The 20,867-nt window shown below is 41.5% G+C and overlaps 1 protein-coding gene across 9 annotated transcripts in view; it reads right to left on the reverse strand.

Moving 5' to 3' along the window:
• Nucleotides 1-20,867, reverse strand: part of PDZD2 (PDZ domain containing 2) — a 321,088-nt gene that overhangs the window by 71,927 nt on the left and 228,294 nt on the right. For 8 of the 9 annotated variants that reach the window (XM_038402564.2, XM_038402566.2, XM_038402565.2 and 5 more), the window contains 3 exons: nucleotides 11,940-12,082; nucleotides 11,518-11,650; nucleotides 9,083-9,250 (listed from right to left, as the gene is read on the reverse strand). The exons of the other annotated variant lie outside the window; for it this stretch is intronic. In XM_038402564.2, coding sequence (XP_038258492.1) covers nucleotides 9,083-9,250; nucleotides 11,518-11,650; nucleotides 11,940-12,082 — 444 coding nt within the window. The remainder of the gene's footprint in view (nucleotides 1-9,082; nucleotides 9,251-11,517; nucleotides 11,651-11,939; nucleotides 12,083-20,867) is intronic. 9 annotated transcript variants of the gene reach the window in all.

Consider the following 20,867-nt stretch of genomic DNA (forward strand, 5'->3'; position numbering starts at 1 on the left):
TCTCTTGTCCAGACTTTTCACTCTGTTTATCATAAAAATGTACATTTCCCCACTTTCCTATATTCACTATGAGATCTATTGTTAGTCACAGCCTTAAGTAAGCAGGACTTGGGGGTTGATCTGGCGCATTAGGAGGTACTGCACCTCAGAAAAGCACACTGCCTCCTGGAGTAACTTGGCACACAGTGGCGGAGTGCTTCAAAAGGAGTGTAGCAGTCACAGCCGGCAACTCTCTAGATGACGCTAAGAAGGGGCAGGGCCAGGGCTCTCTGGGGTGACTAGTGCCTGAGGAGGCACTATCAGGGAGAAACCTCAATACCAGAAGAGTGCAGGAGTTGCAGCTGTGTCTGGCACAGGGCTGCAATGAGGGAAGGCTCCTTGTACCCCCTTCCCCAGTATACCTCTGAAGGGGCTGGCCATAGTCTGACCCCAAATCTCTCTTTTCCCTATTTCTCCTAACAAAATCCCCTTCAGCGTAAAGTATATTATTTACAAAAAGGTTTTTTGGATATAGCAATTCCATTTACAGTGTATTGCAGTGTTGATTTCTGGAATTGCAATGCCCTAATGGGACTGAACCCTGGAGTCTTCTGAGTAATTAAAGTCCTTCCCTCCCCCGCCCCAATTAATTGTTGAGTTATGCTTCCTGTTTCCTTGCACTGCTAATGCTTTCTCTGAAATATCTGTTTCTGTGTTTCCAAAAGAACTTCTGACCCCAGTGTGTTTTTTTAAACTTATGGCATTGTTATCCACTTCCTTACTGCACTCGCACAGCTAGGAGGTAATTACATACGGATTCTCCAGTAAGACACAGAGACTCACAATGGGAAATAACTGAACATTCCTAAGGCTCAAATAAAGAAGTGGGAAGAACTCATCTCTGCACATTCACAAAACAGGTTTTTTTATTCTCTTTCAGATGCATACCTTGCCAAAAACATAAGGTGGGTTTTGACATGAATAAAGAAACACAATTCACACATAGCTTTAACCGATGACATCCTGTTTCTGTTACAGCAGGATTGTTCAATCTCTGTGTCCAGTATGTTCGCAATCTTGAGTTACGGCAAGCATTTAAGGCCAAAGCAAACCTTACCCAAACTTATGAAACAAGAACAGAACAGATTTCAGAGTAGCAGCCATGTTAGTCTGTATTCACAAAAAGAAAAGGAGGACTTGTGGCACCTTAGAGACTAACAGCTCACAAAAGCTTATGCTCAAATAAATTTGTTAGTCTCTAAGGTGCCACAAGTCCTCCTTTTCTTTTTAAGAACAGAACAGTCACACATCTGGGAGCATTTCCCTGGTCCAGTAATGAGGCTGCATCTGGGCAGTTGTACAGCCAGGAGACTTTAGCAGGAAGCCTCCCACACTGCCACAGCTGTTGAGTCAAGCAGCAGAGGCTCATACAACCAGAACAACTGAAGTGATCTTTGTAGGCCTTTATGTGGATCCCCTTCAACCATCTTCTGGCTTGGCCTAGCTCCCAGATAGAATCTTGTTTCCCACTGGTTCCCCTGACAATGGAGATTGCAGCACCAGAGGCCTGGATTTAGCCCCCCATATGCATGTACAGTCAACACTATTTTCCCAGGGCTCTGCCACTGGCCTGTTATGTGACCTTGGTCAAGTCACTTCCCTGATCCGTGCCTCAGATTTCCCATCTGTAAAATGGGGATGGCTTTGAGATTTACTGATGAAAAGTGCTATAAAAGACTAGGTAACAATAACAACCATTATTAATTATTATTATTATTATTATTATTAATAATCTGATTAATTTTATAATTTTGTATTTAACAAGATAACAGCGCCAGACATAAAAACAAAGGTCAAGAATTTCAACAGTGACTATCATTGTGGATGCTCAAGTTCAGATGCCTTAAGGGGCCAGATTTTCAGAAAGTTCTAAGCAACCACCTTCTGAAAAAAATCAAGCCTCGTTAAGAGTCTCAAGTTGGCACCTAAACACTGAGGGAGCCAAAATCATCACCAAAATCTGAAATTCTTGACCAAGTTATTTTCCTCTTAGTGATATTTCCTGAGACGTTTTCGCTTTCACCAATACAGCGAACCAGCAGAAGGTTAAAGTTCAAGCAATATAGTTGACTTTCCAGAACAAAATTGAACATACACACGCATACCCCACCACCAAACGGAAATAATATTTTACCTGCCCCTCACATACAAATAGGTAAAATTAATATAAACGGCACCACAAGCACCAGACGCATACTTTTTTATATTAAAATCCCAAGAATGATTTGAGACAATTTAACACAACAACATGGCTTCACCTCAGAATCGCATGTGTGAAGTTAAGGAATGTTTTGGCTAGACATTCAGGGAAACAAATGCACTTTCAGGATTTTAATATAATCCTTTTTCTGCCCGATGGCACAAGTTTTATTAATGTTAGAACTTGAAGGGATGTTTCATGTTAAATAGGCCTTTGCATAACCAGACTGGTACTAAAAGAGTTCCAATTAAACTGTATTTATAAAAGTTTTACTTTAGTGCAATATAACGCTTGGATTTTAAATAAACCATAAGGGTGATATTTTTAAACTGCACTCTCCAAGTGCTACTGAGCTCTTCATTTGTGTACTACAGATTTCCTTCCAGACGGACTACTGCTTGGCTGGAAAGATTGGGAGCAAAGCTAAGAGAGCAAGTTCCTTCAGATCTTAGGGAAAATCCTGACAATCTAGCACCTGAAGAGAGCGGAATTAAAAAAAAAGAAATATGTGGCAACCATATTCAGTTCAGTTCCAACGGCTACATTTTGACACTTGGCAACACCCTTTTGAATTCAAACATACCTTCATTATAAACCTCATTGTGCACAGGCAAGCTGCATCAGGTTTTTCAATTCTCAAGAATGTCCTATGAAACTGCAATACTTGCCCTGAAAGCGATATAGAACTGTCCTTTAATATGTCTCATTCAGTGTAGCTGCACCTCATCTGCTACACACTGATAGTTATACATCAGGGTTATAATTAAGGGTGTGATTTTCAGAAGCGGTCAGCGCTGAACTAACTTCTCTCATTGGAGTGAATGGGAGCACAGACAGGACAATGCTGAGTGCTTACAAAAAACCTTGTCCTATAATTTTGTAGCATCTTTCAAATCTAAACTCAAACTTGTTAACTTAAAATCATGTTGTTCTGAACAGTTAGTACATATGTTTGTTACAATAACTCCTAAGGTAACTAGAGCTGAAAGAGACCAGAGGAAATAGTTTATTAGTTACTATGTGCTTTACGCATGGTTAGTTTCACTAGTTCCCCTCTGTTCATGGTCCGTTTCCCCTATTCCTGTGTAGGTCTTTCACATACAGCAACAGGAGAGAGAAAAATAATTTTTAAAATATAGGAATCTGTAGCTGTAAAACTACAAAAAGTTGGCAGGGAGACCTCAGGGCAGGTGTCACCCCTAAAAAAACTTCTTTTAATTATTTTTTAAAAATTGACTATGTCACATTGGTAGTATCTCATCTCAAGTCCCTGCAAGTAGGCAAGTGTTATCATCCCCTTTTTACTGGTTGGGAAACTCAGGGTCAGAGAGATGAGAATTGACTCAAGTCAGTGACAGAGTTGGGATTCAAACCCAGGAATCAGGTCACAATTTTATGATCTCCAAATCTGGAGTAGCATCCCCACACTGAAGTCAAAAGGAGTCACCCTGATTTTACTGTGATTTGACACAAACAGATTAGTTTCTGCTGTAATTATTAGGCCCACCCTCCTCCCTTAATGTAAATAATACTCACTAAGTTTGTGAGAAATACAAGACAAAAGAAGCAACAAATTATTAAAAAGTGAAGAACACAAGAATGATCAAGTAGGTATATTTAAAAAGTCCCTGCACCAGGTAAACCAAAAGAGCCACTGTCTTTCTGATAAGGAGATCTGCACTTTAGACTCCTTTTAATCCCTCTTGGTGAGTGCATCCCTCTGGGGCAGGTTTTGCTATCTTCATCCTCCTCTGGATGAAACCACACAGTCCAATCTCCCTTTCAGTGGGTCTCTGGGCAGTAGCACCTCTGTTTACCAACGGAGTTAACCCAACAGATCCAACTGTGTTTGACACCTGTAAGCCCTTTTCCTTCTGCAGCCTGCGACAGCAGCTGATTAAAGTGATCCAAAACCAGCTTCTTCAAAACAAAGAATTATTCATTCACTCAAATATACACAATCACGCAGAGCAAAGGGTTAAAACAAAAGACCTACATATATATTTCCCCTTAACTAAACTTTACTCTTTCCTTGAAAGTTTAAATAAGTTCCATTCAGCCTAGTTACCTCCGTCTCTGGCCTGGCAGAAACAGACTGTCCTGCTGCATTCCTTCCCTCCTTCCTTCCATGTGTCTCTGTCAGAGTCTCCCCCAGGCAGGTGCTGACAACCCATTCAACCCCCCATTCTTCCTTAGGACACCAGCATCTTGAAAGTTTTAATATCCCCTGTGATCCTAGGCTCAGACCTGAGAATACTAAACCTTGCCAGCCTGGCTGGAGCTAGGCAGAGGCATTCTCCAATTAACAGCCCCCCCCCAACTGTTTCCTCAAGGACTCTTGGTATTCTCTGGATCAATAGTGGGCAACCTGCAGCCCGTCAGGGTAATATGCTAGCAGGCCACGAGACAGTTTGTTTACATTGACCATCCGCAGGCACGGCTGCCCGCAGTGGCCGAAGTTTGTTGTTCCCAGCCAATGGGAAGCTGTGGGAACCGGCAGCCAGCCTGCACCACTTCCTGCAGCACCCACTGGCCGGAAACGGTGAACCGTAGCCACTGAGGGCGGCTGTGCCTGCGGACGGCGAATGTAAACAAACTGTCTTGCGGCCTGCTAGCAGATTACCCTAACAGGCCACAGGTTGCCGACCACTGCTCTGGATTGTCCCCTATTTTTGCCATTGTTTTATTTCCTGTTTGTTTCCCTCCCTCTTTGATTTAACTCTTTGCAGTCAGGCAAAATAATATCAAACAGGTTAACTGAGATGCATCTGATATTCATAAAAATAATGCACTTAACTCCCTCATTCTCCACAGCCACTGTCATTCTACTTCCAACCCTGTAAAGTTGCAGAAACTTTTTTATTATTAAGCAGGTTGTTAGATTCCATTCACATATTCTTTATTTCAGCATCTGTAAATCATGGCTCTTCTACAGCACTTAAGTACAGAAAAATATACCTAAAACCTTGAGACAAGGAGGTATACACTTGCTACATGTTTTTCATAAGTTTCTGATATCAGAAACTTTTATTGGGCCTATACCACAGTAGGGCCTATACCACATGGTTATGACCAAATGTGGGAAAAAATCATTGCTGTATCTGTAGAAATTCTACAACGACGTATATAGTTATACTGTGCCATATGCTTGGGAATCAAATTATACTCTTGTCCTGATCGGACTCCATGCCTTGTAAATTGAAGAGCAAAACCTCCTGGCAAATCCTTCAAAGGATATGGGAGGTCACGCATGCTGTAGAACAAGTTTGGTTTTACTGTGCAGAGAGTGGCAGAGCAGAGCAACACTATACCTAGAGTTCGCGCAGCACTGCTTGGTACACTGCAGAAAGCACACTGGAGGAGGGAGTGCAGGCCCTGGATGCAATTTGTGGGTCTACGACTACACTGTCCATACACAGGGGCCAGCTGCTACAATCCTGCTGCTGGAGTAGCAGTCACAGATTAGGCGCAAAAATGTTTTGCACCCTTTCCTGGATAAGAGGAGGGAGGATTCTTCTTACTTAGCCTGAGGAACCTAACAGGATTTGGCCCTAAAAGACACCATCAATTTAACAATCATACCTCCCTTGGACCAGTTTTACACATACGGATACTAGAACTGAAGAGTAGAGAAAAAAATATTTTTATATATATTTCACTACTTTTCCTATTTGTTTATTTTGCTCATTTGCAAGATCTTTATGCATCACTGTTCCCCTATAGCCAGTTTCCTCTAGTATTTTTGTGAGTATCTCACACTAACAAGGAAAGGGCAATGGAACTTTCAACAGCACTGAGAAATGTAGTTGCAAAATACAAACCTGGGCACCCGGGACTCAGGAGCAGATGAAGTGACTGAAATTACTTTTAACTCATGTTTGGAAATTGACTAGAATTCTAGGAGACTGTGTCCCTTAACCCATACATAATAAAGATTTGCAACAACTGATTTTAATGTTCAGTGCTTTACTTGAACCACAACTTTATAAGCTGTTACTGTAGTTTGAGTGTGTAAGATCTTGTAAGAATTGCAAAATGAATTTTTAATCATTCTTTTGTCCTAGACACCTACCCAAATTAGCACACAAGACTTACAAAGAAGTCCTGGGCATCCTTTTATTAATCCATGGAGGTATTTTTTTTTGTCACTGCTGTATCAGTCTGCTGAATAGAGGGACAGTCTGTACAGTAATAAACTCAAGAATCCCAACTTTTCAGGCACAAGATTAAATCCATCCCTGCCCTAGAAACCAAAGTGATCAGAGTCCTGTTGAGATCACACAGAATTAAGTAAAAAGAAAAGGAGTACTTGTGGCACCTTAGAGACTAACAAATTTATTAGAGCATAAGCTTTTGTGAGCTACAGATCACTTCATCGGCATCCGATGAAGTGATCTGTAGCTCACGAAAGCTTATGCTCTAATAAATTTGTTAGTCTCTAAGGTGCCACAAGTACTCCTTTTCTTTTTGCGAATACAGACTAACACGGCTGCTACTCTGAAACAGAATTAAGTGAATAATAGCACTAGTAGAGCTGTCTGTGATGATGTCACTTTTCTCAGCAAGTGATTCTTAACACTCTTGTTCTTTTATGTAAGAATATAAAATAAAATCCAACAACCAGGATTGACATCACATGGGATTAATTTAATTTTTTTCCAATGTTTCTCTCTGAGAGTTTATTATAAATATTATGGAAAACAAGGTTATGCTGATCTCCAACTGCTTTCTATTCTCTTATACCGAGACTGTAAGATCTTTGGGGAAGGGTCTGTGTTTGTACACACAGCACAATGGGGTCATGGTCCTTGACCAGGGCTCTGAGGTGCTACCAAAATACAGATAAATAATAGTAACAAATAATAATCTATTTAACCTTTCTGATGAATGGAGCTTCGAATGGAATGCAAGTGAGGTTATCATTTTAGAGCATTTATCTAATCCGAACTTTCATTATGGGCCAAACTCAAAGTCTCATTCAGACAAAATCCTACTGACTTCAATCGGAGTTTACCCTTCCAAGAACTTCAACCCAGATCCACTTAGGTGCCTAACCCCCACACTTGGGCATCCAAATCCTGTTTTTAGGCACCACTTCTATCCTCAAACACCCCTACTTGGCTGCTGCCTAACCCTGTCGATGCCTAAACTAACTCAGTGCCAACGTGTGTGTAGTACAAGTTCCCTAGGTGCCCATGTTTCTGAGCATGCGCATGGCTGCCTGATTCTCGGGATCTGGATGCCAGTCTCCCACCTACGCCTCAGAGAGATCTATAAACCAGGAGAAGATAGGTGCACCTCCATGTAACTCACATGTGGGGTCTGATGTGGTAGGCGTACTAAGGAGGAGCCACCTAACACCTCAGCACAAAACAGCAGAGAAGCAAGAAGAGGAGTTATGAGCTATCTTGAGATGGGTCTCCCTCAATCTTTCCCATTGAAGTTGTTCTACTTTCATTAAATAACTGAATAATTAAATATGAACTGGGCTAGAAAGAAAATGAGAATCATTTATATAGTCCAGTGGTTAGGCCACTCATCTGAGAACAGGCAGGTCCCTGTTCAAAGCTGCTCTTCTCATCAGGCAAAGGGAGGACTTGAACCCATAGTGGCCGACTCCATGGGTGCTCCAGGCCTGGAGCATCCACAGGGAAAAAATGGTGGGTGCTGAGCATCCACCAGCAACCTCCCATCAGCTCCCCCGCACCCCTTCCCAGCGCCTCCTGCCCACCAGGGCCCCGCGGATAAGTGCCTCCAGTCTGCCGTAAACTGTTGTTTCATGGCATTCAGGGAGGCTGAGAGGGAGTGGGGAGGAGTGGGGACGTGGCGTGCTCGGGGGTGAAGGGGCGGAACTGGGCGGGAAGAGGCAGGGCGGGAAGAGGCAGGGCTGGGCCTTGGGGGAAGGGGTGGAATGGGGATGGGGTCTGGGGCAGAGCTGGGGGTCAAGCACCCCCCAGCAGTTTGAAAAGTCAGCACCTGTGCTTGAACCAGTGGTCTCTCGCATGCTGGGTGAGTACCCTAACTGCTAGGCTAAAGGTTAACGAGGAAGGTCCTTCCCCTGGTGGTTTTGTGGTGTTAGGTGGCCTCTAAGCATGGATCAGGCCCCATACATGAGTTAAGCAGAGGAATGCTTATCTTTCCCTCATTTGTGGATCAGTAGCTGAGACAGGCACCTCCCAGCAGCAAGGATTTAGCCACCTATCTCTGGAAGAAGGGCAGGGCTTAGGACACATCCCTGTCTCGTCGGTATCTCCCACTGACTAGCTTAGGTAGCTCCCCACCTTGTGTGCTGGCTTTTGTGGCTTGCATTCTAAGGTGCTTCCATCTCCTCATCCATTGTACAGGGAGCCTAGGCTCAGACTTCGTGGATCAGTGTTGTTCCTGTGATTTTCAAGGTGCCTAAACGTTAGTGACACTCAGTGTCACAATGCCTAAAGCCCCTTTGTGGATCCAGATCTTCAAGAGTTTGGTTACACAAAGAGAGGTAACAAACATACCACAGCCATGGCCCTTCAGTTGACCTCTCTTCGGTTACATTTAAAAGTGAATGGAATGTAATTTAACTACAGAAAAACACAATCGGACTCTTCTGTAACTAACAGACATAAAAGTTTGCAGTGCTACTTTACACAATCCTGAAAGACTGTAATACAAAGATATCATGATCTCAAGTTCAGCACACCATTTAGTTTTCTGTAGACCATCTTTAACATAAAGGAAGCACTAGTTTAATCAAGATTTTTACAGAGATGAATGGTTACATTTTAGGCTATAGGAGCACATGGAATTATTACAGAAGAAAATCAAGTAACAAAGTAAAAAGATTACCAAAGCCACACTTACAGCAACCTGTGCTTCAGGAGACATGCTCACTTCTTTGGCATCTTCGTTCTCTGGCTCTTCATTCTCTTTGTTATCAGTGCAAGAGGCAGTATCTTGGACTGAACAGGTACTAAGTAAGTCAGGCAAACTTGTAGATGGATACTTGAGAGACTCCTCTTCAGTCCCTTCCTACCAGGAAGGCAACAAAATACACATTGTGTCTCTCACAGTGTACCATTCAAGTATATAATGAAGCTTTGCTATTCGATAATAGGCATTTGCTCTCCAGATTAAAACCCAAGCAAATTATTCATTTTTTCAAATTTAATCCAATTATACATTTCAATGTGCCAAAACTTCAAGTTTAAATTGAAAAATTAAAAGTTTCCTGTTCCCATTCCCAGACTCATTCAGAAGGTTCATGAAGATCAGTGAACCTTCCAATGAACAAGGAGGGAATTTGTATGAAACAAAAAATCAGAAGAGTTCCATATAATTTTGGGTTTACACAGTAATTACACAATGGACTAGTCCACTTAATTCAACAAATGTGTAACAAAGACCAGGGAGTATTCTAGGGAAATAGGCATGACAGTCTATGCATGACCTTGTCTACATAAAGTTTCTGTGCCCATGTAACTGATTTGCTTAGTGGTATTTTGGGCTGTTTGGTTTTTTTTTTTTAACCAAATAGTTATACTGCTACACCTCTGATGTAAACAGTTATACTAGTACAAATGTGCCTTATACCAGTATAATTCATTCCTCTTCCCACAGAGGAATAAGCTCTGCTGGTATCAATGCAGCCACGCTAGGGGAAACTAGGCAGGGGGTGGGTGGGGGGGTTGTACCATTTTAATAATATTGGTATTGTTAAAATGTAATAACTTTTGCATGCAGACAAGCTCCATGCGTTTTGTAGAATTCAGAAACATCAGGAGGCAGATTATACATAAATACACTTCACACACTTACAACACATACATATAGCAGTGATATGAAAATTCCCCTCACAATGCTGTCAGTTCAACTCAGTTCAGAACCTAGAACATTCAGGCCCTGATTCTCTATTATCTTGCATACTTTCCAGGGTAAATAATAACACACAGTACAGGGCAAGAGCATTCTATCTCTGTCAAGACAAATCCAGGGCTTATGTGGCAGTTTCCTCATACAAACAAATGTCCAGAGAGATCTCATGGAGCTCACTACACTTATTTTATTTCTTATCTTGGGCTGATTAGAAATCTGATCCTCAAATATGAATGACTACTATATAAAACAAAGCAAAGATTTGTATACTTCATTTGTTAGGTTAGCAAATACTCTTCCCAGGAATGTGAAAACTGAATGTAAAGAGACTGTGCTGACACAAAGTCTGGTCAGAACCCAAAGAGCTTTATGTTGCAAACATTCTTGTTGATTGTATAGATGTAATTGCAGCACAAATGGAGAAGGAATTTTAAAAAGGAATTCATGTAGGCTGATATGCCCCCTTTGGAAGATAGCCCAAGAGTCTAACTGAAGTGTAAATATGTTTGCATCTGTTCAAAGTACGTTGTCATCAAGGTGAAAACTGGCGGAGTTAATACTAAACTGTAATCCCGACAAAGGACTTTGATGCACTTCAGTGGCTAATTAAAATACTATATAAATTTTAAGTTCATGCATCTTGGTTTTTGTTCTTGAATACTCTGGGACATTTTCTCTTCTTGATAAATGTGAATATTGGGCACTGGAAGGAGTTATCAAAGAACATCCAGAAGAGATTAAGCCTCTCTATTGTATGTATAATTAAAATCTATATCCCACCAAATTAAAGGATCAACGAGGCTAGAAGAACAGTGACCACCTCATTTTTGCACCTATTTAATGCTCAGCCTACATGATGATCCACATCTCTAATCTCTCCTATGATGAAGGAAGACTAAACGCTGTTAATAAATTAGTTTCACCTTATTTACATGAAACATCACATCACTTTAACTGCAAAAAAATTACTTCAAGCCACTAACATAAAAAATAAAGAATGCAAACACATAGAACAACATCTAGAGATGTCAGGCACCCCGGTATTACAGAAGTACATAGACAGATATGTAGGATATGGGTGAGAATTTACAGGAGCTGAGAAGAGTTTGTTTTGTTCTGTAGGCTACATATTTTAAGAAAATGCTGTTTGCCAGAAATTCATGGAGAAATGCACAGGCATTTGCTGTTATTGTACAAACAAATGAGCTGTCTTGTATATCCCACTGTTTATTTGCCATAGATTTATTGTGAGTGCTGTGCAATTTTTATATCAGTACACAAAAATTAGATGTACAAATATGCACCCCCAGACTACTGAACATCTGGCCTTGTTTATATTTGTAACAGACACAGACTGTCACTCTTCTAAAATATATATATCCAGAATTCTAGCAATGAAAAGAGTGAGATGTAAAGTTACCTACCCTGCTAGCTACTACCAGCTCCACTAGACCTGTAGCAGATCGCAGAATAGTCACAGCTTCCTGATGGGAGAGTCCAACCAAAGACTGACCATTGATCATTAGGAGCTCGTCACCAGCTGTCAATCTACCATCCCTATAGAAAAAAAGGGGGAAGCATTCTGAGCCTAAGTAAAGGTTCTTGCAGCCAAGCTGTGCAGAAAATTTATATTTAAATGCAAGCATGCAGAAAAATGAATAAAGCACGACTTAGTTGGGTCTAAAATACTTCCTAATACTTGTCATTTTATTAGCCCAACGTAAAGAAATGTTTTTATGGAAGTGTGAGTGAACTCCCTTTACCCCTTTTTTGATTTCTGCTGAAAGTGGCATAAACAAATCAAGCAAGCCTACGTAGCCTTGTGAAGGAACAAACGTTACATTACCTGTGAGCAGAGCCTCCTTCCTCAACATGCGCAACAATGATGCCATGAGGGGATCGCTTTGATCCTCTTCCTCCTGTAATCTGGATCCCCAACCCGTCTGTCCCCTTCACCATGTGCATCTTCCAGATGTGGCATCCTTCTCGCTGAGAGAAAAGGTTTAAAGAGTCCTTGAATTTGTATTTAGATAATAAAATAGTGTCCTGAAAATACCTAGATACTCAGGGTGGGAAGAAAGCAACGAACACAGGTAGGGCTATCTATGGTCCTGATTGAAAGCCCATTGCAAGCAATGAAAAGACTCCCACTGACTTCAGCCTGGAATCAATCCCCAAGTTTCCTGTCTGCTTATGGTGCATGAGTATTTAGAGCTACAGAGTGTAGTTCTTTGTTATCTACTATCCAACATGAAGGAAGCTGAGAAGGGAGCAAGTACCACAGACCAGAGGTTCTGCGCAGAAGTCTGTTCTCACTGGTGTTTATTTCTCTGCACTGTACTGAAGTGTTTCTGCCCTGGCACAAGGCTGATGCCGGGTGCTAGCACTTTGCTGCTGCACTGTTTTCCATTCTGCAATAGTCAGCAGCCTGCATGGCCGAGGCCTTAGTCCAAAACCGTTTTAATTGAAAGTCAGAAACATTTCCAGTAACTGAACAGAACAGTAAGATGTTATTCCAGGCTGTATCTTATATTTGGAAGGGTACAAGGATAGCATGGATGTCATTACCACATGGATGTCCACCATACGACAGTATTTACTCTTCTAGAGGCACTTGCAGTATTCCCTATACTTAGAAATATCACCTTCAGTTTAACAACTGCAGTTCGTAAGTACTCATGATTAGTGCTGCCAACGGTACACACTCCTGATCGTAAATAATAACTGACAGTAAAATAATACATTTATTTTTATTTCCTTCAATTGATAAACACACCCCTATCCAAATTGCTTAACGTGCTCAGAGCAAAGCAGAACACAAATGAATGACCTGGCTGTGAGGCGTCATCATGCCCATTAAACTGACTGGGATAGCTCTCAGGCTCTACCAAGCCCAAATGAAGAGTTTTGAGATTACTACTAAGCCAAATGGGGGGTAGAGGTGGGGGTGGGGGGGGGGGGAGTTAAAAACAACCTGAAATATCTTACACAGGAGTTGATGAGATTATAATTATGACAGAATCTCTGAGTTTTACAAACTTGGGAGCTATGCAGAAATGCATACAACTGTGAGACAACTTTTCTCAGCTTGTTGAAGTCACTCAGCTTTGGTTTATTTCTTAAATGTCACCTCTAACTCTCTTATCTATTTCTGACTTACCCTACTCTGTACACAACCAACGTTTTTACAGTATACAAAAGTGCAGTACCAAAAAAAGATTCATGATCAGATCACAACTGCCATTCCACGCTGGATAAAAAGTTAAACACTGTGGGAAGCATTTCAAATTGCTACTTGTTTCGGAGAAGCAGCATTGTCAAGTGCCCTGGTGAACCTAAAATTCTTGGCAGCAGCACGCATGTTATTAGGAAACAGTGTATATCGGAATCCTTGTTCAGGGTGGGAAACTTTTACAGTGAGGCTTTGTAGCATAAGTATTTTGGGCCCAATTTTTCTGAAGCTCTTAAGTGTAATGTAACCCCAACAGGAGTTTTACATAAACATCAAGGTCAGGCCCAGTATTTGTGTAAATGGCTGGGAACAAAAAGGAAAATGATAGCTAAATAGTATTGAATCTATAGACTATAGCCATCAGTGGTAAGGAAACTGGGTCTGGAGAATTAAAAACAATGTTTAATATACAATTTAAGAGCTTGACCCTGAAAACATTTGAGTCTGTGTGCAACTTCACTTCACGGAGACTGCTCACCTGAGTAAAGTTATATATATATGCGCTTAAGGGCATGGCTAGACTGGAAACTTCAAAGCGCTGTCACGGGAGCACTCCCGCGGCAGCGCTTTGAAGTGCGAGTGTGGTCACGCGGGAGCGCTGGGAGACAGGTCTCCCAGCGCTCCTGGTAATCCACCTCCACGAGGGGATTAGCTCCCAGCTCTTAGAACCTGTTTACACTAGCACTTTAAAGCGCTCTGACTTGCTGAAGCACTTAGAGGAGAGGAAAGTGATCAGGAACAGTCAGCATGGATTCACCAAGGGCAAGTCAGGCCTGATTAATCTAATTGCCTTCTATGACGAGGTAACTGGTTCTGTGGATGAGGGGAAAGCAGTGGACATGTTGTTCCTTGACTTTAGCAAAGCTTTTGACACGGTCTCCCACAGTATTCTTTCCAGCAAGTTAAAGTAGTATGGGCTAGATGTATAGACTATAAGGTGGATAGAAAGCTGGCTAGATTGTCGGGCTCAATGGGTAGTGATCAATGGCTCCATGTCTAGTTGGCAGGCGGTATCAAGCGGAGTGCCCCAAGGGTCGGTCCTCAGGCTCGTTTTGTTCAATATCTTCATTAATGATCTGGAAGATGGTGTGGATTGCATTCTCAGCAAGTTTGCAGATGACACTAAACTGGGAGAAGAGGTAGATACACTGGAGGGTAGGGATAGGATACAGACAGACCTAGACAAATTAGAGGATTGGGCCAAAAGAAATCTGATGAGGTTCAACAAGGACAAGTGCAGAGTCCTGCACTTAGGACGGAAGAATCCCATGCACCGCTACAGACTAGGGACCGAATGGCTCGGCAGCAGTTCTGCAGAAAAGGACCTTGGGGTTACAGTGGACAAGAAGCTGGATATGAGTCAACAGTGTGCCTTTGTTGCCAAGAAGGCCAATGGCATTTTGGGATGTATAAGTAGGGGCATTGCCAGCAGATCGAGGGACATGATTGTTCCCCTCTATTCGACGTTGGTGAGGCCTCATCTAGAGTACTGTGTCCAGTTTTGGGCCCCACACTACAAGAAGGATGTGGAAAAATTGGAAAAATGTCCAGCGGAGGGCAACAAAAATGATTAGGGGACTGGAACACATGACTTATGAGGAGAAGCTGAGGGAACTGGAATTGTTTTGTCTGTGGAAGAGAAGAATGAGGGGGATTTGATAGCTACTTTCAACTACCTGAAAGAGGGTTCCAAAGAGGATGGATCTAGACTGTTCTCAGTGGTAGCAGAGGACAGAATGAGGAGTAATGGTCTCAAGATGCAGTGGGGGAGGTTTAGGTTGGAGATTAGGAAAAACTATTTCACTAGGAGGGTGGTGAAACACTGGAATGCGTTACCTAGGGAGGTGGTGGAATCTCCTTCCTTAGAAGTTTTTAAGGTCAGGCTTGACAAAGCCCTAGCTGGGATGATTTAGTTGGGGATTGGTCCTGCTTTGAGCAGGGGGTTGGACTAGCTGACCTCCTGAGGTCCCTTCCAACCCTGATATTCTATAATTCCTTGAGTGTTGTGACAAAGTTTCTGCTCTACCTTGGTAGGTCTTGCGCTTATTGGCGAATTTGCTCGCCTTGGAGCTTCACGGCAGCCCTCGGCTTGGCTGTTTTTCTGAATTCATAGTCCAGGTCAACTCCTCCTGTGTCTGACCAGGAGCTGGGAGGATTTGAGGGGAACCTGGGCCCACCCTCTACTCCGGGTTCCAGCCCAGGGTCCTGTGGACTGCAGCTGTCTAGAGTGCCTCCTGGAACAGCTGTGTGACAGCTACAACTCCCTGGGCTATTTCCTCATGGCCTCCTCCCAACACCATCTTTATCCTCACCATAGGACCTTCCTCATAGCGTCTGATAATGCTTGTACACCTCAGTCCTCCAACACTCTGCGTTCTCACTCTCAGCTCCTAGTGCCTCTTGCTCCCAGCTCCTCACACGAACACCACAAACTGAAGTGAGCTCCTTTTTAAAACCCAGGTGCCCTGATTAGCCTGCCTTAATTGATTCTAGCAGCTTCTTGATTGGCTGCAGGTGTTCTAATCAGCCTGTCTTAATTGTCTCCAGAAGGTTCCTGATTGTTCTGGAACCTTCCCTGTTACCTTATCCAGGGAAAAGGGACCTACTTAGCCTGGGGCTAATATATCTGCCTTCTATTACTCTCCTATAGCCATCTGGCCCGACCCTGTCACAGTGTCCCCATGTAGACAAGCCCTTAGTTGCTAATAAAGTTTAACAATGCTTTCATCAAATTTTGTTGAATGATTTGCTAAAGCTTTTTGGAACACCAATTACACAAAGAGCTACAATAAATAGTGCCATTGCTTTCATTCCTAAACATCTTGCAAATTGAAGCATAACAAAAAGTCAGAAATTAAGATTAGCTGACCTGTTCTCAGGCACCTAATTTATACAGCAACATGCTTTACGATGGCAAATGGCAAGATTCTGCTATCTTCAGTCAGAATGAGTGCTACTGTACTCCATAAGTAGTTCCAATGAAATCAATAGGACTGCTTGTGAAGTAAATGGCTATTCAGCCTGAGACAGGGTGGCCAAATTTGACCCCAGCTAAAACAACAAAACAGACTGATGCATGCAAAAAATATTTCCTTTAAAAAAAAAAAAAAGTTTAAAATGTGTTAACTTTCAATTCTATTGACTATCCCCTCAGTCTTGTATTATGACAAGACCTTGTACTTGTCTCCTCTTTAAGCTAAATGTTCTCAAGCCAACACTTTCAAAAATGGCTGAAGTTAGGCCACTTATTCTCTAGTTTTTAAAAACCAAAATAATTTCATGTCACCTGGAAATCTGGCCACTTTATTGTTCACCTCCTTTCCAAATCATTAATAAATATATTAACTATCAGCAGTCGCAGTTAAAACACTTCCCACACATACACCCCTTGGGGCAACTTGTTACATTTTTGCATGCTGAATATTAAACATTTGCTCCACAAGTACTCCTTTTCTTTTTGCGAATACAGACTAACACGGCTGCTACTCTGAATCCTACTCTTTGGTAACTCTCTTTCTGGGCTTGTCTTCACTAGCTGCTTACCTGGAGCTAATGGGCTGTCAATGAACCTGAGGCAGCTAACACCTTTGTAAAAGATGTCTGGGGAATGTCCATACTATTTGTTTTACAACATCCATAGTTTACTGTAGACTGCTCCCTTTTTTGTGTGTGTGTGTGTGGGGGGGGGGGTATCGATACCTTCTGTGACTCCATAATGACAAACTGAAATAACTCCATACTGCATTTTAATGCCCCTGATTTTGACTTCAAGGTCTTTATGACCAGCTTCCTCATTTAATTTAAATTCTCGGTCTACAGTTTCAGTATTACTGATCCTAAATGCTCAAGAACCATGAGTCAGCCTCAAAAAATCATGAGATTTGCTAAAAAAACAAAAAAACATGAGTTTTTAAAATCTACAATTTTCTAAAATTCTTTTTATTTGCATTCTGGCTTTGAACTTTTAGGGTTCATATTTTCAAGCTTTTGTCTACAAACATGAGGATAGGAAACTTACTTTGTTTTTAAATGAAAACAGAGTTTCTGGTATAATCATACGACTCCTGGGTCCAAGGCTTTAGGAAAAACTCCACGCATCACAAGAGTAGGCAATACTGCAGTTTAATGGCACCATGCTGGTGTTTAGTATAATCTTTGCCCCAGGCGATGTTGAATTTAATAATAGCAGTCACTATTACTTAATGGTTCAACTACATTTCCTTCTTGATGCTGGTCAGTTTAATGTTTTCATTAAAATTTCTAGTCACTTTCTCCATCAAATTCAGAGTAGTTGTCATCATTCGTAAAGGTAAGAAATTCCCACAACAGCCCCCGACCCAACCAAAGTGCTAACGGAGCCAAAGTATTTAAAGTGTACAAAAGAGCCAAGCTAGGAAAACAAGTTTACCCAGCCTGATCCCATGAGGTGAAGTCCAGTCAATGACATTGGGGGTGTTCAGTATTTCACAGATTCACTGAGTTTAAGGTGAGAAGAGATCAGTAGATTATCTAGTATAACCTCCTGTATATCACAGGCCATTATATTTCAGCCAGTTACCCTTGTACTGTGGCCAGGAACTTGTATGTTAGCTAAAGTACAGCTTCTAGAAAGAGATCCAATGTGATTTTCTGCATCAAGAGATGGAAAAATCCAACATTACCCTAGGTAATTGGTTTCAACGGTTAACCCCCAGGATGCACTCTGTATCTTGCTCATCTTTAGTTCAGACTTCATGTGAGTGGGCTAATATATTCTAGGAAAAAGAGAAAGTAGCCCAAATTACATCCTGACCATTTAAGTGGCTAATACTTTTCTGTGGCTGTTCTTATAGCTTTGTCATTCTTATGTGGCTGTACGGTTATTCTAACTTGGCTCTTCTCAACCTGCAAAGTGTTTTTGGATCAGATTTTCACTCACGGATCATAAACTTCAAAGTGCATACTTTAAAATAATCAAACTGTTTAAAAACAGTATTAATATCATTCTACAATTAATTACAAGTGAAAACGAGTCGTCTTATGTAACAGAACACAAGTGAGTGTAGAGTTTGCTAGTTTCAATGCAGTCTCCGGAGGCCATCTTTCTATATCATGAAACTACTGCACATTACGCAGTCTTTATTCAGAACAAATCTTCTTCGGGAATTGCTAGTGTATTACAGATCAGGAAGGAAGTGCATCGCCAGTACTATCCGTGGAAGCTTGCATTATGCCAGCTCCAAGCACATGACATCAAACATTTGATTTCATAAGTGCTGGATTCCATCATTAATAAAACAAAAGGGAACATTTTCCTCCAACTAAAATAAATAAAATATGATAGGCCCTTTTCCATATTGCAGCTAACTACAAGAGTATAAGGGGCTTGATTGAATTTGAGTATGTAGTGTTCAAGAAACTACAAATCTATACACAAAGAAACCCTGCTTTGAAATCGGAAAGAAAAACTTGGCAGTTGAAAGGTGTAAATAAATGGAAACAGAAATGCAATATGTAGTCCAAAAGCCACACAGCAAAATGGAAAATATAAAGGAAAAGTCTAAAAACAGCAGCTCAGGCCATAGTAATTGTTTCAACAGACCCTTTCATAAATAAGCAGAAAACTTTAAATAAAAACAGAGAGGTTTATGAAAGTTGCAGTAATCACACATCTTAAATTATCTTGGCTTTTCAAGATTTACAGTACTGACTGCAGCTAAAGAATCTCACAGTTGACGCATGATGCAAAAATAGGAAACAAATAGTGCTCCCCCATCTGCCACAAAGCTGCCTTTTGCAGCCACAGTTTTTCTTAAATAACAAGGCAACATTTGCAGTGGACCTCAAAGGACTTGCACAGGAACAGAAGAATGGCGATGCTGGTTCAGACCAATGGTCCATCTAACCCAGTATCCTGTCTTCTGAAAGTGGCCAGTGCCAAGTGCTTCAGAGGGAACGAGGCAATCACTTCAGAGGCAATCATCGAGTGATCCATCCCCTGTAGCCCACTCCCAGCTTCTGGCAATCAGAAGTTAGGGACACTCAGAGCATGATGTTGCATCTCTGACCATCTTGGCTAATAGCCATCAATGGACTAGTCCATTGATGGCTATCTAGTTCTGTTTTGAGCCCTGTTATAGTTTTGGCTTCACAGCATCCCGTCAACGAGTTCCACAGATTGACTGCATGTTGTATGAAGAAGTACTTCCTTATGTTTGTTTGGAACCTGCTGCCTACTAATTTCATTGGGTGACCCTTGGTTCTTGTGTTAAGTGAAGGAGTAAATAACACCTCCTTATTCACTTTCTCCACACCAGTCATGATTTTATAGACCTCAATCATATCCCCTCTTAGACATCTCTTTTCTAAGCTGGAATGTCCCAGTTTTTTTAATCTCTCCTCATATAGAAGCTGTTCCATACACTTAATCATTTTTGTTGCCTATCTCTGTATTTTGTCCAGTTGTAATATACCTTTTTGGGATGACCAGAACTGTATGCAATATTCAAAGTGTGGGTGTACCATGGATTTATATAGTGGCATTATGATATTTACTGTCTTATTATCTATCCCTTCCTAACATAGTTAGGTTTGTTTGGGTTTTTGGGGTTTTGGTTTTGGTATTGCTGCTGCACAGAGTGGACGTTTTCAGAAAATAATGACTCCGAGATCTCTTTCTTGAGTGATAAAAGATAATGTAGACCCCATCGTTTTATATGTTTGGTTGGGATTATGTTTTCCAATGTGCATTACTTCGTATTTATCAACATTGAATTTCACTTGCCATTTTGCTTACTTTTGAAGCCACAGAGACTTTCTTAAATACCAAGGCAGCATTTGCAAGGACTTACATAAGAACATCATACTGGGTCAGATCAATGGTCCATCTAGCCCAGTTGCCAATGCCACGTGATTCAGAGAGAATGAAAAGAACAGGTAATCAGGCAATCCTCAAGTGATCCATCCCCTGTCCCCCAGTGTGACTTGATGATCACACTGTCAGCTTTTCACTCAAGGCAGAATCACAAGACAATAAATCCTGTACTGAGCAAAACAGAATGGGGACTAGATTCAAGCCAGGATGTAATCTCTGGCATAGGGCATTCAAGGCAGAAGGCCAATCATAGTTGATAGTACAATGCAGCCACAGCCCTTTACATTAGCGGGCCAATAAAGCCCCAAAACGAGGCAGGAGGCATTCCCCACAGCATCCTCCACTGGTGGGGCATTTTGGAGAAATTAAAGTAGCTTCCCACAACAGCACTGAGGGAAAGTAAAGATACCATTGATTGCCCTCTCTTGGGTTGAATCCACCCTTCTGGTACATGAAACAAGGTGATAGCTGGTAGATTAATTTACTTCTCCATGCACCAGGTTTAGTGAATCCAGCCAAGTGTGTTGACACAAAGAATTAGTGAATAGCCATCATTCTAGGCATCCTAAATCTTATCAGTATTGACTATGCTCTCAGCAACAGAAACTTGATATGAGATTTTTCAGGTTAATGGAGCAATTATTTCAATAATGTATAGCAGGTAGATTTCATTCCCATCTGATTATCTT

The sequence above is a fragment of the Dermochelys coriacea genome, chromosome 5 (genome assembly GCF_009764565.3).
Source record: "Dermochelys coriacea isolate rDerCor1 chromosome 5, rDerCor1.pri.v4, whole genome shotgun sequence".
Taxonomy (NCBI): domain Eukaryota; kingdom Metazoa; phylum Chordata; order Testudines; family Dermochelyidae; genus Dermochelys; species Dermochelys coriacea.